This window comes from Filicampus tigris, chromosome 16 (genome assembly GCF_054856515.1).
Source record: "Filicampus tigris isolate MCC_2025a chromosome 16, RoL_Ftig_1.0, whole genome shotgun sequence".
NCBI classification, from domain to species: domain Eukaryota; kingdom Metazoa; phylum Chordata; class Actinopteri; order Syngnathiformes; family Syngnathidae; genus Filicampus; species Filicampus tigris.
Genome location: NC_141232.1, coordinates 6,200,827 through 6,227,306, shown reverse-complemented (window position 1 = coordinate 6,227,306; position 26,480 = coordinate 6,200,827). Strand labels below are relative to the sequence as shown.

Genomic DNA, 26,480 nt, shown 5'->3' with positions numbered 1-26,480 from the left:
CGATACTCATGGGTATATATTCTTCATCCTCTGCATAAAGAATGATGAGAATGCACTTCACCTACACTAGTTGACTGAAACTCTTGATTGAATTAGTGGTGGCCAAGTCACGCACGTACATCAATTAATCATGATCACGTGGCGATTTGTTTTTAGGAGCAGGTTGGAAACGATAAATGCCATTTCCATTTATTTCAAAAGGAAAAGATGACTTACGAGACGGGGGCTTTAAGTTACGTGTGCGGTGACTGAACGAATTAATCTCGTACCTCAAGGCACCGCTGTATTACGTAACAAATGCATTGGAAGGTTAAGTCATCGCAAAAAAATCAAGAAATCAATTTTGTCTGATCAGATTACGATCAAATCTGACTACTACTACATCTTTAAAAATTCAATTCTTGATTTTTGGCTGTAATTTTTTTATGTATCATTTTTCTTGACATTTCAGTTAGATGATCATTGAAAATGGTAAACAGCGCTGGGGACATGTCACGTGTCCCTTCCCTGACAGTGTAATGACTATGGAGCCGCTGATTGGATCAACCTTGTCACAAAGGCGGGATCTGTTCACCGATTGGTCTTTGGAAGGCGACCATCATTCTCGTCACCGCCTTCTCATAATGCAGCATGGGCGAAAATATCAGCAGACCGAAAAGCAGCGTCTGAAGAGCCGACTTCTACCTTCTCAAGGATTTTGAGCGCTACCAAGGTGAGGCCATTAAGAGAGTTTACACATTAAAAACAAAACAAAGCCTCGATTTCGCTTGAGTGATGTCATTCGGCATTGTCGGGCGCTGGGACGCTAACCACATTGCAGCAAGTGAGGGCTACTCGAAACCTCTCCGCCACGTTAAGTTAGCCAACTAGCTATTTAGCCACCGCCGTCCTTCTCTTTAAAGGCACGCTAAATGTATCCACTTCTCAAAATGAACGGCACAAAAATCACCTAATGTGTCTCCTAGAGTTAACAGGGACGTAATGACATCGTCTCATCTCCCTTCTGACGCCGTATAATGTCGACATTTGGTTCTTGGTTGAGGTTAGCAACTTAGCATGCTAACACCACGTTAAGTGGCCCGACATGTCGCGGTCATGGACACCGCGGAGGTGAAAATGGCTAAACCCCTGTAAAATATGTATTTTTAAGTGATTAAATTTATCTATTACTTTGTAATAACAAGAATGTATTCCAGTGCGCTTGCAGCTGGAGTGCCGGTCAGCGTGTCAATGGATTGACGCGATTGGTGACGATCAGACAGTCTTCAGTGTCAGAAGTATGGTGCATGAAGCCGATTACTATATTACTTCAAACACATTTAGAGCGATTTTTTTTCTATACCTGTACTTTTCATCACTGATTTCGCTGCATTATAAGTCTGGGGGAGTGTAAATTATGAACATGACTTGTTATAAACAACATGATCGCACCCATGTCCAGTTGCTTCCCAGAGACCAGTTGAAATGAGTATACGCAATGTAAATATAGCTTTGTGGGGACCCGCAATGTAATTTTAAATGTATTTATTTAAAAGGGATAGTGCATATTAATGAATATTTACATGTAAATATGCCAGAATTAGCCAACTTTCCATCTGCACTCCCTGGCAGGTCAGAAGAAGTAAAATTACAGAAACAGCAACAATAAATAGAAGGACAAAATCAACACATAGAACTGACAAATCAACGACAAACAAAAAAATAATAACAAGAGGGCGTATAGAAGCTTGATTTTAAAATTAGTGCTTACAGATCTGGTTTGTTTTCAGCCACTGGATGGAGATATATTCACCAGGGACCTGCACCTTTAAGGATGGGGAGGGAGAATTACATGTTTGAGGGTTCAGAGATGATATACTGTACATGAACGGGAGTAGCTTGCAGTGTAAACAGTTTTGTGGTGGAGAGTAAAGGGAAATGACCTTTCTCCTTGTCCCGTTATTTATTGAGTCACAACAGAAATATAAATGACTCGCTTTAGAAAAGTCAAAGCACTTTAAACAGGGTAACACTAGGCATCAAAACCATGCTTCTATACTCTTAAGTAGTTTAAACCTTTACCTTTTGGTATTTACACACAATAATAAATGCAGGTGAAAAAACATCAACAAGATTCCCCCACAGTTCAAAAATACTTTTATGGCTTTTGCCGAAGCACAAAAATGGCAAATAGATGAGATTTTCATCGAATAGCGGATGATAGGTTCCCCCAAAATATATATAGTTGGATTATTCTTTTGTTGTTGTTTTTAATTTAATCAGAGAGACATTTGCATGAAAAGTATTTATGCCGTATGCTCTTCCTGACAAAACCTACCCGATTTCTGATCCTGGCCTTGGACCCGCTATGGCTGAGTGTTGGGGTAAAGTTATCAGAAAAAATATAAATTTAAAAAAATCTTGAGAGATTATACAAGAATATGTGCTTCCTCTTGGAAAAAAATGTGCCCTTTTTGCTTGTTTGAAAAAATAGCCCCTGGAGGAGGCAGCAGGTTGGCAGCACAGATTGTGCTTTTGTTGACAAACTCCTCTCTGACAGCAGCCATGTTAGTGTAAACTGCGAGGACACACTTTGAACTGCAGAAACCGCCCAAAAAATCATTTTAATCCTGATTGAAAAATGGCAGCTTTGTCATATTTGTGGTAATGCACTATTCGCCAGAATTCTCTGCACTGTAAGCATAAGATAATAGCCGGTTTGTGATTTTTTTTTTTTTTTTTTTTTTTTTCAAGCTTGATTCTTAACATTTGCAAGATGTTTTTCTGATGTAATATCGTTTTTTGTAAGCAGTAGAGACTGATGAATTCAAAATTATTCCATTCAGTGCCTTTGTGCATTCCTTTGTTGTCCCTTTTCCAGCCCCTTGAAATAACCAATTAGTTGCAATTAAAGGGCGACTATTAAATTACATAAGTGTTGCTGTCGTTGCACCCCTGGGCTGCGTGTCATCCTTTGTATCAGTAGCGGCGGCGGCACGTGAAGGTCGCAGTGTCCTTGTGCATATGTTCGGGCCTGCTTCTTCACCAGCACCCCCCACTCTGATGACATCACCATCCTCTGGTATATCTTTCCAGGCATTCTATAGTGTACTGGAGTGATGTGGGCGGGGGAAAAAAGAGGATAGTTACATTTGACGTGGAGCACAATCGTGTCAGGCTTTATGATTATTAGATGATTGGTAGACACTTGATGTGGTCAAGCGCAGGGTAAGTAAGCTTTTAGTGCATTCGTTTACACTGTATTTAAAGGGGCAGTAGCTTTAATTTAACCAAGGGATTGGCAATTCATTTGAATTCACCAGAACCAATTCCAAATGGCTGACAAAATGTGTTTTCCACCACAGAAGCTGGTAAAAGGAAAAACAGATTTGTTTTCTCTTTTATTTTCTTTGAAAAAAAGAAAATCTGTCACTAAAAAGAACTAATCATCTATTAAGCGCCCCACCCAGAATTGACATTGAACCAACAGTGTTGTAACAGTCAAGTAATTTTCCATTTTTTTTTTTTTGCTTAATTTTCTCCCCCCCCAATTCCACACAATACACTTCTCCCTTCTTTTCAGTGATGTTTCAACAATGCCGATTGTGGACAAACTCAAAGAGGCGCTAAAGCCCAGTCGAAAGGAGTCGGGCGATGACGGCGACCTCAACAAGCTGCTGGCCTCCTCGGCCAAGAAGGTCCTCTTGCAGAAGATCGAGTTTGAGCCCGCCACCAAGGGTTTCTCCTACCAGCTGGACAGCCTGAAGAACAAGTACGTGATCCTCAATCCCAGGAATGAGGGCACCGCCGGGCAGAAGGCGGCCGAGCCCCCCCATATCAAGAGGCAAGGTAACCAAACGGAGCGTTTTGCTCAAATTTGAAAACACTCTCAAAACGCACACATGATGTTTTAATTCAGATTTTGATTGTGTCGAGTTTCAGAGAACACGGTTCTCGGGGGCCAAGGCGACGGCATTGCCCCGCCGCAGAAAATGCTCTTCCCGGCCAACAAGCTGACCCTTAAGTGGGAGCGGGTGTACAGGGTGGGGGCCGGCCTCCACAACCTGGGCAACACCTGCTTCCTCAACTCCACCGTGCAGTGTCTCACCTACACGCCGCCGCTCGCCAACTACTTGCTCTCCAAGGAGCACAGCCGCGTCTGTGAGTGTTTAATCCCAGACATAGCCCTAGCCCTTCCTTCTCATGAGAAGTGGAGACAGAGCTAGGGCGTTGCGTCCAGGCAAGCGACTTCTATGGCTGCCTAACAATAAATCCTAACATCGAAATTGCTGTGATTTTATTTTAGTAGAATCCCACATCTATCGACTGTGTATAATGTTAAAAATGGTGAATTTTTATCTGGTTGTTGGCGTCACTCAAGTACCACAAATATACAGAAAATTCTACTGTACATTTAGGACATGCACACACACACACACACAAACGTGTCAATACCACAATGACAAATTTCCATGCAGTGATCCATTTTCTATATTATTATTATTTTTTTTGTGCGCTTTCAGGCCACCAGTCGGGCTTCTGTATGATCTGCGTCATGCAGAACCACATCATCCAGACATTTGCCAACACCGGCAACGCCATCAAGCCCGTGTCCTTCATCAGAGACCTGAAAAGTGAGCCCAGCGCCTTCACTCGGAATTTGTTTTGTGTTGACGCCGCCACGCCGTGACGTCACACTGCAGTACATTAGACGAGCGCAAGCCCGGGGGAAGGAATGAATGGACGGCGTGTGGGGAGAAGGGAGGGAGATGAGGCGTGAGTTTAGGCGCTGGAGTCCCAAAGGAACCCCCCCCCCCCACCACCACCACCACCAACCCACCTCCTTTCCAACGACACTCCCTCCCTCACTACCTGCTTACTGCTGCAGTCGCCGTCACCACCGCCCACCCCCACCATCTTTCCCTCTCGTGCCCTCTCCGTCTCCTTGTGACTGCAGGCTTGAATGCTTTAGCTCAAAAATAGTCCTGAAAAGACTGTAGGGGGTGAAAAAAAACAACACAATGTCATCACGATTGAATTATGAGTGGAGAAAAAAACAGTTTTAGATTTCCACCCACTGGTTGTGACTTATTGCCGTTTGTGCGAAAGGACGCTTTGCTGGGAATGCGGTGATGAGCGCATTAAATATCGACCAGCGCCGTACTCTTTTTCTCTCCCCCTGTGCCTCCAGGAAGGGCTCGAAGCTACATTAGCGCTAATGCAATGAGTCTGCGAGAACTCGCTAAGTGACCGTAAATGTTTCATTATGTTTTTGCAAGTGCAAGTTGCACAAACAGAGTGGGTGGTCACTCAGAAAAGGGTGGCCCAAATCTGCTTTGAAGTGTGGTTGTTTGTGACATTATGAAAAAGATCAACTGCGCTCTTTTGCCAGTCATTAATGAATGACCGTTCTAAAACAACACACTCATGACATAGCTTTTATGAGGCTTAATGCCATAATGAGAGCTTGCGCTTGGAAAGCCATGTCATTTCAGTGGTTTCTGGACACTTTATTCAAACGTGCTGTTTTTGCGCAGAAATCGCCCGACATTTCCGCTTCGGTAGCCAGGAGGATGCGCACGAGTTTCTGCGGTACACCATTGACGCCATGCAGAAAGCCTGTCTCAACGGCTACCCAAAGTAAGGACTCATTATTTCTTTTTGGGTCCGCATCATCCATTTTAAACGAAGAATAATATTGATTGAACGTTTGTTTTTTTTTTTGTGTGTGTAGGCTTGATAGGCAGACACAGGCCACAACACTAGTGCATCAGATCTTTGGAGGTTACCTGCGGTCAAGAGGTATTGCGTTCACGGAAACAAAATGTCACCCGGGACAATTAGTCGATTGATCCATTTATTGCTCTTTTTTTCTCTTTGCAGTAAAATGTTCCATTTGTAAAAGTGTGTCAGACACGTACGACCCTTACCTGGACATTGCTGTGGAAATACGGGTATGTTCCAATAGATATTGCCTTGATATTTTGTTTTAATTTAGGCATACAGTGACACCGCTATTGTAAAATGCAATCTGTTGTGGTTGGCTTTCATTTGTAATTTAAAGAAGGATTTTCATAAATAGGGGTTGAACTGATTATTCGGCAATCGTAGTTGACGACAAAAAAAATCTTTAATCGTTCGATCCCTGACAGGAAATAGGAATTTGATGTCTTAAACTTGCTTCAGCAATATTGTGCCGTCTTCGTTGTGTCTTTTAGCAAGCTGTCAACATCGTGCGAGCCTTGGAGCTTTTTGTTAAACCCGATGTTTTAAGTGGAGAGAATGCCTACATGTGTGCCAAGTGAGTCCAAAAGCTGCTCTATACCATATGTGGCCTATTTGCATTTAAGACGAGTGAGGAGTCTCCCCCCCTCGTCCCCTTGCAGGTGCAAAAAGAAAGTGCCAGCGACAAAGCGTTTCACCGTCCATCGAACATCAAATGTGCTGACGCTTTCCCTCAAGAGATTTGCCAACTTCAGCGGAGGGAAAATAACAAAGGTGGACAAATAATTTCCAAATTTTGAAGGAGGTGTTTATCCAGACATCTCATATTTCCACTCATCTCCCCTTTTTTTTTTTTTTTTTTTTTAAATAGGATGTTGGCTATCCAGAGGTCCTCAACCTCCGGCCCTACATGTCTCAGAGCTCCGGCGATCCCGTCATGTACGGCCTCTACGCTGTCCTGGTTCACTCTGGCTACAGCTGTCACGCTGGACACTATTACTGCTACGTCAAGGTGCGACCATGACATACACAAGCTTCATCGTAAAAAAAAAAAAAAGTAGCAACTAAAGATGTATTGATGTAATTGGGGGGAAAAAAAAAAAGTTTATTTTCTTAAAAGAAAAATAGGACATTTTCAAGTGAGCCTCAAATTTTTGAGAAGTATCTAAGGGTGTGTTTTCAAACCCACAGGTTCAATAATTATTTTTTTTTCAAGCAGCACACTGATCCCTGGTGGTGAGTGCTGTGCATTACAGCTCTGACCTCAAATTTACTAACGTGCTCAAAGTGAGATTCTATTTGTTTATTGGGAATATTTTAGCTGGAAATTCACAATTAAGCTTTTTAAAAACGTTTTCAAAATAGTCCATATGCTAAAATTGTTGCCACAATCCAAAATGGTTCCTCAAAAATCTTTCACTCGTGTTTCTTAACACCAACTCAGCTGCTGAACTTTTGCTACTTTCTTGTGTATCTAGTAAAAAAAAAAAAAAGGCCCACATTTTTTTCTCCGTTTATCCTCATCTTTGACTATATATTATGTCTTGCGTTAATGTAGGCGAGCAATGGACAATGGTACCAAATGAACGACTCCATGGTGCACTCCAGTAACATCAAGGTGGTCTTGAACCAGCAGGCTTACGTGCTTTTCTACCTGAGGTGAGAAGCTGCGCACATCTACAAACCTCAGTCACGTATCAATGTTAAAACTCATTTTGTTGTACTGTTTATTGAAGGATCCCTGAAACAAAGAAGAATGCAGACGGACACACTGGCAAGCAGGGAATGTTGCATTCTGGGAAGAACAGCGCTTCATCAGAGCAAATAAAGCGAGTCAATCTGAATGGACCCCTTTCCTCCCCGCAGGTCCCCAAGGTACTTTCCCATCTTTTTGAGGGAGGCGTTTATTTGTCTTGAGTGGCTGACGTACCCATCAAAATGTAAAAGTTTAATACAACATCGCTGTATTGGAGGGGTGGCCTCTATTGGAGTAAAAAAATGGTTTCCGTGGTCCGTTTAACAGAAACTTGAGCCAGCACAGCTGCGTAAGATCCAGTCCATGGATGGCGGTTTGGGGCTTCCGCTCGCCAGAAACGGCGTGAGCACTCCGCCGCAGCCCCGGCTCTCTGGCTGGACGTCGTCGTCCTCCAACGGCACCACCAAGCTGCCCGGCGGGCCCACGGTTATCGAGGAGCCCTTCAAGAAGCTGAAGAAGCCCTCTCCTCAGAGCCAGTCGCGCTGCGGCACGCCGACGCCGTCCAACGGCCTCGGCAGGACGGACGGAGACAACAAAAAGCAAGACGGCGGCAGAGGCCTCACTGCGTCTACCTCATTCAAGTCTCTGTCTGACTCCTCCTCTGCCGACACCACTGAATCAAAGGTAAGTCTCGGGGAAAAGATTCGAGATAGACCGATATGCTTTTTTCAGGGCTGATACCGATACCGATTATCAGTAGTCAAGGAGGCAGAGAGCCGATATTCGTTTTCAGTGAAAAGGTAAATATTGGCATCAAAATCTAAAGAAAAATGTATTCTTAACTTTGTTGTAAAATCTTTAAAACTGCTTATTGAACAATGTTTCAGGTTTTCATAATGGTGATTTTTTTTTTTTTTTTTTTTTTTTTTAAATCATTATTACATGAAATTTTTGACACAGTATACATGTGTTATAAAAGTTCAGGGAGAACCCAGGATAAAGGAAAACATAAACAATAGCTCCATGTAGTTTTCTACAGTAAATGAAAATTTCAAAATGAGAGAAATGTTAAACTTTCACATGTCTTTGTTTTGATTTCCACAGTTTTAAATTGATTTATTGTCAGCCAGCTGAGTTTTAAAAAAAGGCCGATGCCGATATTCGTCAAAAAGCGAAATATCGGCCCCAATAATCGGCCCGGCCGATAATCGGGCTATCCCTAGGAAAGATGCTTAATTCATGCAACAGCTCAAGATGATTAAAAGGGGACTTATAAAATAAAAAAATCTCTGTGACAATAGAAAAAACAGTCCTTATGTTCTGCGAGTGGGCTGTTGGTGGCAAGGTTGTTATAGCTAACGAATCGAAGATGTACCGTAGTCTACCTTCATGTTAGCATACATTAGGTCCAGGGTTTTATTCCGTCTTGTTGGACAGTCCGGCATCTTGTGTGAAGCTGTGAAGTAGATGAGCGAGAAACATGAAAGTCTTGCTATTGTACAGTCAACGCTTGGTGGACCCCGACCCACACCTTATGGATAAAATTGTGACGTCATCCACTGTGCGCAAACTAATTCATGCACCATGTTTGATGGAATTTTTTTTTTTTTTTTTTGCTCATCGTTCCGTCGACCAGGACATGGCGGGTCCCAAGAGTGCGCCGGCGGGAGGTGCTCCCTCCACCCCTCGCAAAGCGTCCAGCAGCACGGCGTCTCCCGCCAAGAGCGTGGAGCGCTCTCACAGCGCGGATGAGCAGAAGACGGTGAAAATGAAACCCCCGGCCGTCAACAACATCACGTCGGAAGCCAGCGGCAGCACCATGTCGCCGCCACCCGCCAAGAAGCTGGCGCTGTCAGCGAAGAAGGTGAGCGATGGCCTCACCTGCATGCTGTTACAGTAGAACAGCGTTTCTCAAACTTTTTATGCTTTAGTTGAAGTTTTCATATTGTTGTGAAAATATATTATTGAAAGTCTACACTTTGAGTGCTTTTCGGCTCATGAGCGTGTCCGCCATATTTGATGTGGCTGAACTTCATAAAGTGGCAGCCTAGAGAGTGTGCAAAGTTAATGCCTCTCATTCACTCATTAACACACTAAAATAGAATTATTAAACAGCCATTATGAATATAGTATTTCAATTTTCATATTTCAGTATTTATAATAACAGTGTGAAATTCATACACAGGTTAATTACCACATTTTCTGGACTATAAGACGCACCTTTTATATAAGCTGCATCCATTCTATTTAAAAAAATAATAATGGAAAGAAAACCACGATATATAATCGATATATTATCTTTGTTGAAAAATTAGATATTTATTGCATTTACAGAATGATTTTGAACTCTAAATGTACATGTATGTACCTGTACAGATTCTTTCCTGACAGTGCCTTTTAACACGGCAGCAACTTTGCCGATTACAACGGAACAGAACCAAGAGAAAATAACCAGTACTTATCTTCATTTCACTTCCTGCTGCCGCCTCCAACATCTCACCATAGATTCATTGACGCTAAGCTTGCGTGCAGCAGCGCCGTTTCCTTCCTGGATCGCAAGATCGATGGCCTTAAACTGAAACTTAACTTAAACTTGCACCCTACGAACTTCTTTCCATGATAAAAAGGGCGATAATTTGAAAAGAATTGTTTGTAATTTGTCATCCGTGTTCTATCTGCTAAAGAAAAAAAGAAGCGTATTCTTCTTTGCATTGCTTTTTTTTTTTTTTTTTTTCTTAGTTTTGATTCTAATTCCAGTTAGAGTTCCCCTAGCGGTGGAAGAAAAATACTTATGACTTGAAAAATTCTCCAGTGTGCAATTCCAACATCAATTAATAAAGACAGAGCAGAATTAAAGCGGCAGTGTATGTGGCAACTGTACGTTCTTGATAAACATCCAAATCCCAAACACAGTGTTCCTCTCAGTTGGACTCAAGTGATTTTTGTCACATTAACGTATCCTTCCTTGTGAATGTAATGGTCTAATCAACCACACAGTCTGTTTTTTCTTCTTTTCCTTTTTTATCTTCTTCTTTTTCTAACCATTTCTAATTGTTCTCTGCCACGCCCCCCCCCTTCCTCTTTACTCCTCCATCTTTTCCTGCCATCCCCACTTCCTTAATTTAATTTAACTCTCTCCTTTTTTTTTTTTTTTTTGTCACATTCATGGCTACTTTTTTCTTTTAGACCACCAAGTTTTTATTTTTGTCGATAACTGCAGGCTCGCAGCCGGAGTCCGAGCAGCATTGATGCTCCGCGACGACTGTCCGGCGGCCCCCTTCATCCAAATCACCCTAACCACCTCGCCGCCACGCCTAACACTCACAGGTTTGTTGTTTGTTATAGTTTATTTGGTATGGAAACAATTACGTAAGGTAAAACGAAGTGACCTTTCCACCCCAAAGACCATACTAATAACTTTTTGTGAGCAGTGTCAATTATGTCATCAAAGCAACAAGGTGACCTCGTTAACTCTTTTCCCAGACCTTCATCCCATTCCCCGAAAAACCACTCATCACCTTTGAAACGCGCCCTTGTCGTAGCGCCGCACGCCAGCCCCTCTCTGAACGGCTTCCAAAGCCCCGCGCAAAAGAGCCCCAAGCCCTCCCACCAGCCCCAAGAAGAACCAAACGGCCCTCCGACCCAAAACGTCAACCAAAAGAAAAAGAAGAGAAAGAAGCGCCGCCACTCCGAGGTGCAAGTCGACGCGGGCGCTGTTGCCAAGGCGCCGCCCGGCCCCGCCGGCGAAAAGAAGAAAAAGAAGAAGCGAAAGCGGGAGGGAGAAGACGGCGAGAAGACTGCGGCGAGAGCAAGCGTCCAATCCCATCTGGATCCGTCATCAAAGCCGGAAGAGGAGGACTGGTGCCAGGGCGGCATGTGGAGTCTCACCCACCGTCAAGACGCTGAGGAGCTCAAACAGAAGCCAGACGCCGCCGCCGCGGAGGCGACGTGTCAGACCAACGGGAAAGAATGTGAGGTGGATAGCGTGTTGTTAAAGAAAAAGAAGAAGAAAAAGAAGAAGAAAAAAAAGACGATACCGGAGGCTCCGCGGGACACAAATTCACCCCGTGTAGCTTTGGAAAGGTGAGAGAAGTTGTAATTACTCAGCTTGAACAGTATTTAAAGTATATAAATGTAGAATCCTTCCATCCATTTCCTATAGAGCTTATCCTCATTCGGTTTGTGGGCGAGCTGTGGCCTTTCCCAGCTGGCTTTGATCATAATTGCAAATGAAGTGCACTTATATAGCACTTTATCTACACCATATGTTGTCCCAGGCCTCCTATTAACGCAGCCAGGTCAACCTGTGGACAGGTTTTCCTTTTTAGTTTAAAATAACTTACCTCTATCCTCCAGGATCCCTTCCCATACACTGTCCAACGGTAGAACTCAGGGTTTTCTTTTGGACCAATTTTAAATCCATCCGCTTGTGTCATACCAGCTGCTAGCTAGCGCTAAGCTAATCTGAGTGTTTTTGTGTTTCGTTTCCCTTACTCGCATGTCGTGAGACGCCAACAGCGAGTAAATAAAGTTGTTGGTACACTGCCTAGCCGGGGCTTTGTTGACTAGTCAGTCAGCGGTTGAATTTAATGCTCGCTCACCAAAACGTTTACCCCCAAGCTTCACTATTTCAACTAATAGTGCATAGGAAATTGTAAATATGGTTAAGCAATGACGTAAAACACAATTATATGTACTGTATTTTCATGACTTATGACACTCGCTTAAAACCAGGAAATGGACGTGTGCAGCGGAGTTGTGCCGCATCAATTAAGAAACGCCTCGATCTTCTGGACAGTCGGATGACAGATGGCAAAAGCGATTCAAAAAGTCATTTTTTTTTCAATTATATCCCCCATTGAACCGCAGCTGTACCAAGGCCGCTGCCGATCCGAGCGACGTAACGGTCCTCACAAAGAAGGTGAAAGTGAAAAAGAAGAAAAGGAGGCTGAAAGAAGACGCGAGGCGGGAGGAAGAAGTCGAGCCTTGCTCGGAGGGGCAGAACAGTGACGCAGCGGAGCCCCCGGCCAAAAAGAATGCGGCAGGGGGTGATAAGATGAGCACGGGTAGGTGCTTCGGTGCAAAAAAAAAAAAAAAAAAAAGGCACAAACAAACTTGGCATATTTAGTTATTCCGTCATATTTGTGTCATTTGTAGCTTCAGTGGTGGTTTGGGACAGCCAGGTGAAGGACGGCTACAAGCGTTGCCAGGCGCCAGCGAGCGACGCCCCGGCCCGCGCCACCGCTGGCATGTCCTGGGACGGCAAAAAGAGCAGCGACGTGGTGGAGCATCTGATGCGGAACGCCTCGGACAAAGCCTACGGCGCTTGCGGTGAGAGACTCTCTGCGGAAACCCGGGCTGAACCATTTTGAAAAATAATTGAATTGTCCGCTCTAGTCCTCAGTTGGGACGGCCAAGTGTCCGCTGTCAGTCGGGATGCCATCCAAGATGTCCGCCTCGCCAGGAGTGATACTGTGATTGACGAGTGGGACGAAGACTTTGACAGCGGGAAGGTGAGCGAGGGGAGCATTTGCCACTTAAGATCCTGACTAGGCTTTCAGGATGCCTGTGGTGATAACAACCATAGAAAAGGAAAAAAAATGGAAAGAGTCTTTATTGGAATTACAAATAGAAATTCATATGGCAGTATTAGTAAGTAGTCGCCATCTGTTAGAAGTAACGCTGTATTTAAAAAAAGTGCACATTCCAGAATAACAAATAATCTGGAACATCTTTTCAAATGGATCTTTTGCTGCCTTTCACCAGGTAAAGAAAACAAAAAGCTTGAAGAGAGAAAAGTGGAGAGGCGGCGGCAGCATTTTCCAGCAGATCCAGGACCGCCGCAACAAGTGGTCCGTGGTGCCCGGCGGGAAGCGAGCATTCGCCGGCCGTCGCTGACACCTTTAACTCAAAATGGAGACACACCAAAAAAAAAAAAAAGACAACAGAAAGAAACTTTCCACTTTCTTTGTTTTGTTCTCAGTTTTGAATACGAGCCAATCACAAACAATAGGACTGATGGACCACCATTTTGTATCATCTGCTACAGGCGCCCTTTTTTTTTTTTTATACTGCTTTGTCCCATTTTGAACACCTCTGTGCCACTGGATCTCCTAAGAAATGGAATCAGATGCATTTATAGATGTTTTTGCCATTTCCAAATTGTGTTCTAATTTTATACCTTTTATCAGCTGATGTTTTATGTTGCTGTGTCGAGTGGCTAGTTTTTTACTGATCTTTTTTTTTTTTCTTTAAAGGTCCACAATTCAAGTAGCATATGACTTGGTTGGGGGAATTCAATTGTGGCCACAATAGATTGCCCCTCGTCATGTGTGGTTAACATGTATTTACTTGTTTGGTTGTTTTCTTGCTCTTTTTCTATTTTTTTTATTTTACACAATTTCATATTCAATTTAATGATAAAACCCACTGTTCCAATTGTTCGCTGTATTTGCAGTGTTGGGGGGCTCGTTTTTCAACTCTCGGTTCAATGTTCCGCTTGTTCTTCTTCATGTCAGTTGAAATAATGAATTATATACCTCTATGCAATTTTTTTCCCTCGCTGCCGGTCACCTCCACAAACTGGACGGAGACTCAGGAAGCCATCCTGTATGTACCGTACGTCATCGCCATGTGACCACAACCGTTATATATGTATGTAGGAAGTGTGGCAGGAAAAATTGGACATAATCTGGCACCGGACCATTATCTTAAGACACATACTGTACAAATACCACAAAAGTGACCCGCCACTCGTTTTTCGGTCTCAATTTACACATTAAGTATTGGGGACCCCCACCTGCACCGACGTCATGACACAAAATGCATTTGAGTGTACAGTCCACCCATGCTGTAAAGGTTAGCCCTTTCCAATCTATAGATTTTTCCTTAACTTGGCTATATATATATGTAAAAAAAACCGTATAAATATATTCAAAAGATATATTTAATGGATCAGTTGGTGGGTGTTTACCTGCACACGTGTTTCGTCGAGGCCGCGTGGACCCCGAAATGGACGCTCCGCACTTGAATTCGCGCCACATTTGAATAAATAAATAAAAAAGATGCAATGAAGTTGTGACTTTTTTGCTTGTTTTGTCTAGAATAGATGTTGCTGATCTTTTTGTTTGATGTTTGCAGAAAAATACTAGTCAAGTTTGAGTTTATTTGGGCTTTCAGTCATCAGTGTGCTAGAATCATGACCAAAAAAAATCCTGTGGGTTAGTGCCCTTATTCATCCTCCCCTCCTCCTTTCATACGTCACCCCTTCGTTCCATCAATCTTTTTTTCTTTCCTCTCTTATCCCCCTTGTCTTTCCTTCCTCCCTATTTTTCTTATATCACCCGTGTTTCCTTCATTGCAGCCCCTGAAGCTGTAAAATAAAAGCACAGAAAATACATTGAAAGGTACAAATTCATTCCCGATATCTTATGTAAATCTTTGCATTTAAAGACTAACAATGGGGAAAAATATGCACCCAACTTTTTTTTTTGTTTTGTTTTGTTTTACGGGTTATAGGTACGCCCAACTTTTTTAAAATTATTTTTTATTGATTTCAAACATTCACAAATATTGTTGTGTAACAAAATGAAAATATCAATGTATTTCAACATACACATAATCAATATTTAAAAAATCAAATAAAAATAACGAGATACGCCCAACTTTTGACATGGGTGAAGTTGGACGGTGACGTCATATTAGAGGTGGGCGGGGCCTGCGTGAGCCGAGCCGCGGCGTCAGAAGTGCAGCTGCCCTCGTTTGACAACACGTACACAAACCGTGAGTTGGTGTTTTGTCAAGTCCAAGTTCAAGGTGGCGAGGCGAAGGCTCCGTCAAGCAGGAGGACCCCGAATTAGGGAGAGATAGCGGACGGAGGTTTCCAGCTTGCTCCGGGCGGTTAGGTGACAAGCTCGCTGCCGCCCACCCGGCCTCCCTCCTCCGGCCACTGAGACTCCCTCACGCCGCCAGAGGAGCACCAGGATGGAGGGAGACACCCCAGGTTGGTCCCTAACAAGTCTTCCTCACATCTACCATGTGACTTGCGAGATATATGTATATAAAGGAAACAAATGTGTTATGTGATGTATTCTTAAGCGTCACATTGCAGATATGACGGCACGCTACTCCTGTACTGAGCAACTAATGTGATCAAAGGTGGAAATGATACAAAATGATTGATCATAATGTGCTGATGTTGGCGAGGCGATGACAGGGAGGCTTTTGTATCAATTATGCATCACTTTAGTATTCTGTGCTTGCAGTGCATCTCAAAATAGAGCAGCAGAAAGCACTGGCCTCATTGCAACGTTTCCAACGAAAAGAATGAATATATGTGACAAATTAATGGTTATTATATATATCAGGAGCAGTGGTGTCTTTTATTTGTCAGATATGTCTTATATATCTTTTTAAATTTGTTTGAATTGTTATTATTAAATTTTTATTTACACATTTTTGATATGTGTTTTATTATTTTAGGGCAGAGTATTTGAATACTAAACGTTCATTTCATTAATATGAAAAAAAAAAAACATTTTCTAGTTTAAATATGTTTTTACATTTATTTTATTGTTTGTATACTGTATTACATTTGTTTTGCTTTTATGCTATTTGTTGATATATTTATTTTCACTGCTCATATATATTTATATAGCAGCTGATAACAGCCACCGATACTTAAGCCCCCCCAAAAAATCTGACATTTAGTAAGACCTCCTTCCCAGTAGTTAGCACTATACTGAGGCGGATTGACACATTGGTGAATCATCATTGGCATTTGAAAGCAAAGTCTTTGGTCACAATTTTTTGTCATTGTGTTTAATGAAATGTTGTACTTGTGGTAACGGTACTCAGTATCGGTGAATACTGGTACTAGTATCGGTATATAAAAAGTATTGAACATCCCTGATTATTATTATTACTAGTAGTAGCAGTAGTAGTAGTAGTATCTAATTATAAATTTGTCACTATTTTTATGCCATCCGACTGCACAAGGACACAACTTCCATCGGCAAATCTCGTTTGACTTCATCTCAGTGAACATCTTACGTAGGAGAAGGGTATCAGTAATGATTATAATCATAGAATAGGAAATGGCACTTACTGACATAAAGAAGGGCCTGACCGCTCGGTGCTTTTTTATTTGACTTTTTTTTTTTTCCTGTACTGCTACCACCACACGTGTTCTTCTGCAGTTGAACTGAGGCAGCTTGTTTTGGTCATGTTGGTGAGCCCTCCCTCCATTATGATTGACAACACATGCACACAGAACTTGTCATGAACAAAAGCACAGTGAGAAGAGAGGAGCTGTCAAAGTAGCTGCAAAGCAGCCAAATCACAGGGGACCCACGCTGTGGATGCTAATAATAAAATACAAAGTACGACACAGAAATGAACGTTAAAAAGCGAGAGCGTCTCATTAAAATGCATGAGATGTGACCATCGGACGTTTTTACTGTGACAGTTTGATGCTGTGATCTGCACATTAAGTCTATATTTAGTGTTCAGCTCGAGCCTGTCTCTGGGGAGGATGCTAACGTTAGCGTTTTTATGTCGGAGGTAAATGGCACCGTGTGTAGTGGTTGACAACTATGCTTACTCAACTCAACTCAGGTTCCGGGTTCAAATCTCATTTGTTTATTGGTAAATTATTTTTGGAAATTCATGAATCATTTTGTGACCTTTTGTAAAATTGTCAAAATTCTCAGAATGTCATCTTCTCCACAGTAAATATCCAATTTCTGTGGTCCTCCATGAAAGCTGATTGATTATCTCTTGGCGTTGAATGAAAATGAAACATTTGCGTTTACTTTGGAAAGCAATGATTGATATTTTTGTCAATTTTCTGACATATTACAGGGCCAAACCAGTCAATGAATCGTAATTAATTTGTGCATTTTCTGCACTCCAAATTTGAAATAATGGCATTTTTGATAAGACATGGAAATCAAAACATGCTTTTCATCCAATTCATCGATTATTGGACAGATTAATCGATCATTAAAATAATCGTTTGTTGCATCCCTAATTTGTATACAAGCCATTAAAAACTCCTATGTCCATAAAATGTCCTCTTTTAGTTGTGAGTAGACACCGTTCTTGTAGTTGCACAATGCCTCCACCTTGTGGCTAACTTTGCTTTCAACTTTGAACGTTCCTGTCAGTCCAGTCCAAACTGAGGAGCGTGCACTAAAAAGTCGAGGAGAGTGCTGACTCCACTGGGCTGATGCGGCACTGCGGCATTTTCGCTTGAGGATGACTGACATCGCGTTTCACACGCAGGTCAACTCGTGTGACCAGGCAGCCGATGCGTCTTGATGTGACGTCACATGGGGCCATGTGGGAAAAGCCTTACGATGCAATATCATGGCAGCCGTTGTTATTTGGCCAGAGAAAAGTCAGAGCAAAACTCTCCTGAAGAGGACCCAAATTTTGGTGTTGGATGCGTTAGAAACTGTTGAGCGATTACGCTGCCATTAACTGCCATAAAAATATACAGATAGAAATGTAATTTGTTTAGTGATGGTGCACTTATTAACTGCTGTCCATGTTTTTTTTAACTACAAAAATAATTAGAGCTGTAATCGGGGATAATAAGGGACTGCCCTGTATCGGGAAAATTGTCTCTTATTAACCCAGTTTATGGAACATGCATTTATCTTTAATAGTGGTTGTTGTGACTGCTGAAAAAGTACTTCTTCACACCATCTAGCGTGGTTTTGGAGAGCGAGTGAGAGAAAGGAGCTGATGGAGAAATACCGAGACACCAACACAAGAAGAGGAACCGGGTGAAAGCGGAAGCAGTTGCCGCCTTGGAAAACAAGCTGCGCCTTCTAACACGCGCGTGTAGATGAAGTGAATCCGGCGATATTCATCCAACTATTCTGGATTTGCCCAAGAACCTCTCAGTGGAATACCTACTTCCCAGTTATAGTCACATCTCTAAATTTGGCATCTTTGAATCTTAAGAAAAGTCTTCTACAAATTCGATTTTGGACCATTTTAGACATGGGCACAGTGAGCGAACTTTGCGTGTCCAGCCTTCACTCGTTCTTGTGTCCAGCCGTGGAGGTGCTCCAGCAAGCTGCAGGTAACCTCTTAAATTGAAAAAAACTTTTTTGTCGCCATTCTTGGCCTAAGTTATAATATTTGTTCCATTTTTAAAAAAAAATATTTTTGATCCATGCTGCTATTGTGCCTAGTACATGTTAAGATTTTTTTTTGTCCAATCAGATTTCAGCTTCTATGTGTTGCCAGGGCAATCTAAACCTACCCATGAGCCCTTAGAGTAGTTGTAACTTGAACTATATTAGTATCTGTTCTTTAACCAATTAGATTTCAAATTCATCCTCACAGGGCCGGAACGCTGGCCTTCATTATGACATCAGACTTTTTCCACTCTCTGATTGGTTGGTTGGACAAAACATTTAAGAATCAGCCTGATGATTTTTTTTGTTTTATTTTTCACATTTTTGTGATGTTATTGAAGATGTACCTGGCACATCAGCATGCTGTTACACTGCCATTTCAACTGGAAAATGCATTTCACTTAAAAGTGTGACCCACAAAAGTCAATACGTTAAATTGGCAGTACTTTTAGTGGCCGTGAGCAGTGCAGTGCGCAAAAAGTACGATTGGAAAATTTGTGCAAATTTGAGGCAATGTCTTTGACGTCACTGAGACAGATTGCGACAGGATTGCGGAAAATGTCCAACGTTTTGTAACAAATACTGTTTTGACTGAGAAAACTTGATATGTTAATCAATCACCAGAAGGAAAACGACACCCTAAGCAGTTCCACGATAGGAAAATATAAATTTACTGCATGAATGCTTGTCTCTCAGAATTTAACCTTTTTTTATTGCTTGACACCCAACAGCAAAACAATAAAGCATTTTGTCAAACACAATAAGTAACAATTTTGTCAGCATTTTCATAGTAAATAATAACAAAAAATAAAAGGCTTCTCCCGTCTTCGTAAAAAACAGATTTTTACATGCTCAACAACATTATTGGGAATAATGATTGTTTCTCAGCATTTTTACAAAAGATAGGTTTTAACAGAAATAAAATTTGTGTAAATCTCGGCATTTTATATTAGAAAATATATTTTGGCCAAACATACTTAGTGTGATTGCTTGACTCCCAGCATTCACACGTAAAAAAAAAAAAAAAAAAAAATATATATATATATATATATATATATATATATATATATATATATATATATATATATAATATGAAATAATAAAAAAAAGATATATATATATATATATATATAATATATAATTTTTTTTTTGGGGGGGGGAATTCAAGTCATTCCGCCTGTTGTTGACAACTCGATGGGTTGCGGCAAATCAGCTGCTGACGGAGTGCGACGCAAAGGGAAGTGTCGCTGATTTCCAAACGTCTGAATCAGCGTTGCGCTTGTGTGACAGTGTGAATGTTTACGTGTATGTGTATTGTGTTCGTGTGTGTAAGGAGACGACGTGTATTCTCAATGGGGAAGTCCATTGGTGTTGGTTGTGGTGTGGTAATGCGGTGACAGCACAATCTCACTGGCTGCTGTCACGCAACCTCAAATGACCCCTGAAGGCCTCACAAATGTTTAATCTTGATTGACTCTCACTGAATAATGATCCGTTTCGGACAGATTAAATAAAGGATAAAGAATATATGCCCGTGAGTATTGTTATATTGTCAGTCTACATGTGTTGATGTGGTTTGAAGTCGTTGCTTAAAGGGAATGTTAAGTTGCTTAAAAGGTTATAACACTATCTGACTATCGATGATATTCATTAGCCCATCTATGGCGGTTTGCATTGTGTGTTAACTACACACAATGTGTAATTCACTTTTATATTGGACAATAAACATGAGCTGTAACATGACACCCGATTTAGATAATGGTCGTCCAAAGTTGCTTTCCAAGATAGGAAACAATATTTAGCACTCCGCAAGCTATTTGGCCGGAGGGCAGTAAAATTGACATGCAAGCAGCCAGAGGTGTGGCATTCACATCACGCGTGTCAGCAATCAATCATTCAGGCCTATTTCTGCCTCGCAGTTAGGCAATTACAGCGTGGTTTTCCCGTCAAAGCTGTCATTAACGCACCGTGCACCTGCAGAAGGAAAACGGCAGCTTTCAAAATCAGACTTGCAGCCGTACAACTCGATGATTGCGGCTGAGTCATCTTTCGTGCGGTGCCAATAGGTGAAAAGCCACAATACGAAGAGACCATACCATTTTTTTCAAATTATTTTATGGTTCCATACGTTCTGAAAACCACTCGTTAAAGATATTGTCAATGTAATTGAACAAATAAAAAATAAAAAAACGCAAGCATAAAATGTACAGAAGATATTGTACGTATTGTGCTTCGTCGGGGGGCGGGGGGTGTTGGGTGTGAAGTGCATGTGAGCCTGAGTGAAATCGGTTCATTTTAATTGGATCTATTCTATTGTTAATTTATTAGAAACTGCTTTACATATGCGAATTCATTGGAATTGTTTTATTTTATAATAGATAAATAAATCATTGGATCATGAATTTGATTAATTATAAACAATAACATTTTTAAAATGAGCCTGAATAACATGATTAGATTAAACCTTATATTGCATCAATTTAAGAATTTCCTCCACTAAAATTTGTTAGTTAAAATATTCGTTGTTTCATTGTTTACTTATTACAAATAAATTAATTGAATATAAAGTATTTTTATATGATCATGATTGATTGATTTTCATGCATTTCAATGCTAAAACTTGCTGAAGTGCTCTGTCTGTCTATAGAGACAAACTTTGTTTCTTGTTTCAGTTCGTCTCTGCAGGCCGGCCTGTAGTTCATAGAAATAACCGACAGGGGTCACTGTTGACTGCGTTTGCTGTGCATTGATCACTACATTGAAGTGAGTGAAGAACTCAAAAGTAGAAGCCTTTTGTGATTTTTCCCATGTTTTCTGCAACAGTAGTAACGTTCTAAGCGTTCGCCTCAACACTGGCTGCATTGTTGTGTGACGCTTGAACACAAGTGAGGCATTCACATACAGCGCAAAGCCATCCCAAATGAACTGTGGTCCTGAGCTTTCCGAGGAACAATGCCGTGTTTGATGAGTGGCGATTACCTGACACCGCTGCGTGGAATCCGCACATGTAGCGCGTGCGAGCCGGGGGTTGTTTTCACAGGTTGTCACAGAGCAGCATTCCTTCACCTCCAGCTCTTCTGCCTTCGTGAGCATGCAACAGCAGGCTTGGCCCCTTTCTGGTTGATCGGCACTAAAGAGTCACTGGAAAGGAAAAAAAAAAACATTTTTAATTGTGCAGCCGATGTTCTAAAGTGGATATATGAGGGAAAATGGACTTTTACGGGGAACCTATCCTCTGTTATTCACTAAGTAGCCAAGGTAGAAAAGCGCTACATAAGTGACAGCCCATGGGTTTGCTAGCAAAAAATCACGGCTGTTCTTTGTTTTTATGCTCAGGCCAAAACAACAAAATTATTACTTTGGCGCCATCTGGTGGAATTTTGGTTTTCTTGATGGGCTTCATTCATTAATAACGTATGTTTAAAGGGCTAGTGCATATGGTTGTTTGTCTATGTGTGTGACAAGCGATGTCTTGTCATTTTGTGGTAGCGTGTTATTTAGGCTTGTGTGCTATCTTATACTATTGATGAGCCTCATGTGAAGATGGTTTGTTTGTGTTGAGTAATTTAACTATTGACTTCAGTCGTTTATGTAACATGGGTTTTTGATTGTGCACATTGATGCATGGTGTTGGATGGTCCTCTTGTTTTAAGTGCTTTGCTGCCATCTGACTGTGTGTGTTACTTATGTTTCACCGCACATGCAACAGGTTCTTCCTGTTTTTCTAAACTAACACAAGCGGACGTGGGCATTATATATATTAGAGGGGAAAAAAAGAGTAGCAAAAAAGTGGCAGCAGAAGTGGTGAAAACTGCTGTATGTGTCAATCAAGTTACCCGCCCCCACACGGCCCAGCTGTCACGCCCCTCCCCAACTCCTTGCGTGTGTTTGTGTGTGCGCGTGAGAAAGCGCACAAACCCGAGTGGAGAGGTGGGCCCTGAACGCGTCATCAGGCCCTTTGGCTGCACCTTTCGCCCGAGTAACGTCAAGACAAAAGGACACCACTCGGATATGTAGTTTTCTTCAAAATAAGATTTTTTTGTTAGCATAAATACATGTCATTCTGTTGTTACTATAATCCATTGTCCTCCTCTGTGACTTCTTAGAATCAGTTGTGGATCCCAACTTGTATTTAATATATTTCCGCTATACGCGCATGCCCAACACGTCTCTGGTGTTTTATTGTGAAAATTTTGAATGGAACTGGCTGGTCGTAGTTCCGGCTGTCCTGACAGGCAGCGGCGCGTACGCGCACAGAAACGACAGGACAAGGGTTGACTTTTGCCTGGAGCTTCCACTTGTTCAAACCGCTCGCTTTAACTAGCTAGAACCTACTTCTACCGAGATAATACATATCTAGTTGTTAGTTGTGTGGAAAAGTGATCAGAGGCCGAGGAAATTAACTTTGGGCGCTTGGAAAGACTCGTCGAACTTTAGTGTTGGTTTCTAAAGTAGCGCGCAGACAAGGCAGACAGACAATATGGTGTTAAAGTCTGAAGACGGCGTAGGTGAGTCAAACTCTTTTAAGGCGTCACATTAACATTTATATAAATACGATGGAAAGCATATTCATGTAATACTCAACTGTGACGATTGAGTGAAACTTTGGCATTTGAGCAAACTCCGGAAGTCCCTGTTGGCATTTAATTTCAGTCTTTTTAATATAATTTTTCTTTAAAAAGTTGTTCTGTGTGTGTATTTTTTTTTTTTTAGCCATTTGTATATATGGGAGTACTTTGTACGTTTTGGACGGAATTTTATTTGAAAATACTCAGCAACACGATGGGGCAGTGGTTCCCCCGTCTGCCTCACATTCTGAGGTTCCGGGTTTGAATCTGGTACCTGTGTGGCGTTTGTATGTGTCCCCACCCCCTGCTTGAGTGTGTTTTTCTCCAGGTACTTAAGTGTCATTCCATAAACGTCCATGTCAGGTTAAGCAAATACTTTAAATTGTCCATCGATATGAGTGTGAATGGACGTCTTACGTGCACTGTGTTTGACGTGACCAGTCCAGGGTGTGCCTGGGCTGGGACAGGCTCTATCTGACCTTAATGAGGAAAATTGCTGTAGTAAATGGGTGGTTGAAATTCCATCACAGGAAAGCAGAACGCAACCTTGGGCATGTGAGCCCTGCCCATGGGCACCTCCAAGAATTATCACCCAGGACTGGCTACCAGTCACAAGGCAGCAATGAAACCACCACTTTTGCAAACTGGAAATGCAGCGAACAACAATCAAAATATCCCATCTCATTTCGAATGAGATGCGGTGTACCTCATGGACTGGTTGCCGCTCAACATACAAATAACTGCTGGAAAATTTTGAGTCGTCACTGATCTTTTTAGAATGTGGGCAGAAGCTGGAGAACATGAAATCTCCAAGGAGATTCAAACCCGAATCTTAGAATTATATTTACAGTTTTCGTCACTCTAGTAAGGCCTTGATAAACTTGGAAGCGGCCCCTGGTGGGTTTGTTTATGTCAATAAACAGGTGGTGAGTTTTCAGATGGGCGCTTCACTTTATTTACCGTTATGACACTGTGTGCAGTCATCAAACACTGTGAAAATTAAGTACAAATGCACACAAAATCAGTTTCAATTATTATAATTTTTTGTAAACACAACGAAAATGACCTTGTTCTGCTTGCCACGGGAGCTAATCTAAGATTCAAGATCTCATCTTTGTTTCTTTTTTCTGTAGCTAACATTCAAAGAACATAAATACAATTACACAGATGAACGCGAACGCCATAGTTTTGGTCTGTCAGACATTATTTTGAAATTCAGAATTTATTTTTCTTTCCTTTGTGCCGTTAGGCCCCTTTGTCCAAAGTGCCAACAAGAACTCTCTAGACCTACTTTTATGTGACATCGTCTTGAGACGTTCGCTAATAAAGCTTTATTACATTAGCTGGGTTTACAGTACAGCGGAGCCTTGTTTTCCGATTCAAATGATACCGAACGACAATTTTACCACTTGAAAACGGCGGCTTCCTACCAGAGTTTGTGTGCGAAGAGCAAGCTTGATTTCGGTTACGTGTAACTTTTTATTAAGCTGTTGCTTTACTAACAGATTTAAAAATCACAACTACTGTGCCAACCGGATGACTGAACTCCACCTTGCTTAAATCATGTGATATTTTCATCGATCTGCGTGTCGAATGGCTGGAAAACAGCTGCTCTGAAAAATGAAGTGGCGCATGTAATCGGTCGATCGGGATAGATCACGTCACGCGTAAGCAATTGACGAAAGATCTTCCGAGTGATTTCAATTGGAATCACAAAAAAAGTCACCATGTAAACCCGTCTAAGGAGATGATTACCCGAGAGAGCATGTCATATACACGTGGGTTAAACCTCACGTTTAGCGCACACTCGGCAGCAGGTGTGAAGCGCCGACATGGTGTCTCTAGCCATTGTCAGCACATTAACGTATGCCGGGCTCACATTACCCTTCTTTTGAATCTTTTATAATCCCGAATAAGCATGCTAGCGACGAGACCCGGGTTCCAACAATACATCACTGTTGCAGGCGGCGTTAATTAGCCCACGCCGACTGCGTGAGCGCTAATCGTATTAGTGTTGGTCTCGCTGACTGATCCTGTTATGTGCTGCCGTTGCTCCTTTGTGATGCTCACGATAAGACGGAGAAAGACTCCGCGCGGGCCACACAGCTGCTTTGTTGTCCATTTGTCTGTGCCGCGTGGTGGTGGGTGGGCCCGTGGAGTTAAAAGTAGTCATGACGAATAGCTGCGCCGCAAGTCCCCGGCGCTAATGCGCCGGTGGTTTGATAACCCGCGCTGTCTCGCCATAATTGTGTTTTCCCATGTTTTTGTGTTGGTCAACGCCCTTTTTTCCCCCCTTAACTCAGCATTTTCGACTATAGTGCAGTCAGATGATTGTGTTTTTACTCTGGTCTCATGTTGCTAATGTACCATTTGTGTATGGAGAATTGCCAAATAATATGTTACACATGAAAAGTTGGGAATCCCCAAGACTTTGCTGTTTCAAGAAATTTCCCCCTGGAATAGAAATAATACATTCCGGGGTCAAACTTTGGTTAAATAACAGTGATATTAGTCAAAACAAGTTTATTTTTTTATTCATTTTAGCAGACTTCACAAAAAGACTAAATATACAACTGTGTTCTATAGTCCGATATGGAATTTTTGCCGATTCCAATATTTCCGATTAATCGGCAAATTCGTTTTTTTTCTTTTCACTTAATGCATACAATAAAAATTGGAATTACAATCAGACTCAGAACATTTTACTGGTTTTATAATACTTGTCATTTAGTATTTATTTAACAAATACCTTTCTGCATTCTATGATCATTTTTCTGAGAGTATTTTTTATTCCAAACAAGGCTACAAACCTAGAGAATAATTTTGTATATAAAATGTTCAGTAGCGTTTAAGTGTTTAATAGCTGAGCTGCCATTTCAATTCTTTTGAGGCACATGTGTAGCAAGTACAAACATGCCAGCAGTTGCGTTTACCTCGGTGCAAAATGGCGGCTCAGGTCTGCAGGTACGACTTGGGAGTGTCACAGAAACCTGGAGTCTCAATAACTATGAATATGACGTGCTTAGTTTGTGCCTTTTTAAATACAGAAAGCAAATACCCGGCCTGCGTCTACTTCACCAGCATTTTGACGATGTGAACGAGAGAAAAGAAAGCTTTCCCAAAGGATGGGCGTGTTCAGCTTTCACTCCCTTCGCGGTGTGCGTGTGTGTGCGTGTGAGAAAGACCAACACACAGGAAGCCCGGCGTTTGAAAATACACTACACAGGAAGTGGCATTCTTCTGTTTCAGACTGTGCTACAAATTGGCTATTATGAGATTGTAGGCAAATACCATATAGAGACCCCGATTAATGCTCTTTTGCTAGAGCAGAAGTGGTAAAACTTGTGTTAAAAAAAAACAAAA

The 26,480-nt window shown here is 41.8% G+C and overlaps 2 protein-coding genes across 4 annotated transcripts in view; both read left to right on the top strand.

Moving 5' to 3' along the window:
- The first annotated feature begins 591 nt into the window (after window positions 1-591).
- Window positions 592-14,473, top strand: usp36 (ubiquitin specific peptidase 36). The gene is made up of 20 exons (XM_086056421.1): window positions 592-712; window positions 3,563-3,828; window positions 3,922-4,140; window positions 4,503-4,613; window positions 5,517-5,619; window positions 5,714-5,781; window positions 5,863-5,933; window positions 6,198-6,280; window positions 6,366-6,477; window positions 6,575-6,715; window positions 7,262-7,362; window positions 7,440-7,578; window positions 7,727-8,083; window positions 9,036-9,263; window positions 10,620-10,726; window positions 10,883-11,482; window positions 12,269-12,465; window positions 12,557-12,730; window positions 12,797-12,912; window positions 13,166-14,473. The coding sequence occupies exons 2-20, from the start codon at window positions 3,576-3,578 to the stop codon at window positions 13,295-13,297; spliced, it is 3,312 nt and encodes a 1,103-aa protein (XP_085912547.1). The 5' UTR covers window positions 592-712; window positions 3,563-3,575; the 3' UTR covers window positions 13,298-14,473.
- A 654-nt stretch (window positions 14,474-15,127) lies between these two features.
- cyth1a (cytohesin 1a) overlaps window positions 15,128-26,480 on the top strand; it is a 28,553-nt gene continuing 17,200 nt past the window's right edge. Inside the window, exons 1-2 of one of the 3 annotated variants that reach the window (XM_086055271.1) lie at window positions 15,128-15,401; window positions 18,114-18,491. In XM_086055271.1, the coding sequence (XP_085911397.1) occupies window positions 18,410-18,491 (82 nt within the window). In that variant the 5' untranslated portion in view covers window positions 15,128-15,401; window positions 18,114-18,409. Of the gene's footprint in view, window positions 15,402-18,113; window positions 18,492-22,766; window positions 23,058-26,480 lie in introns of those variants that run through there. The other 2 variants (XM_086055273.1, XM_086055272.1) reach the window with 2 other exon arrangements.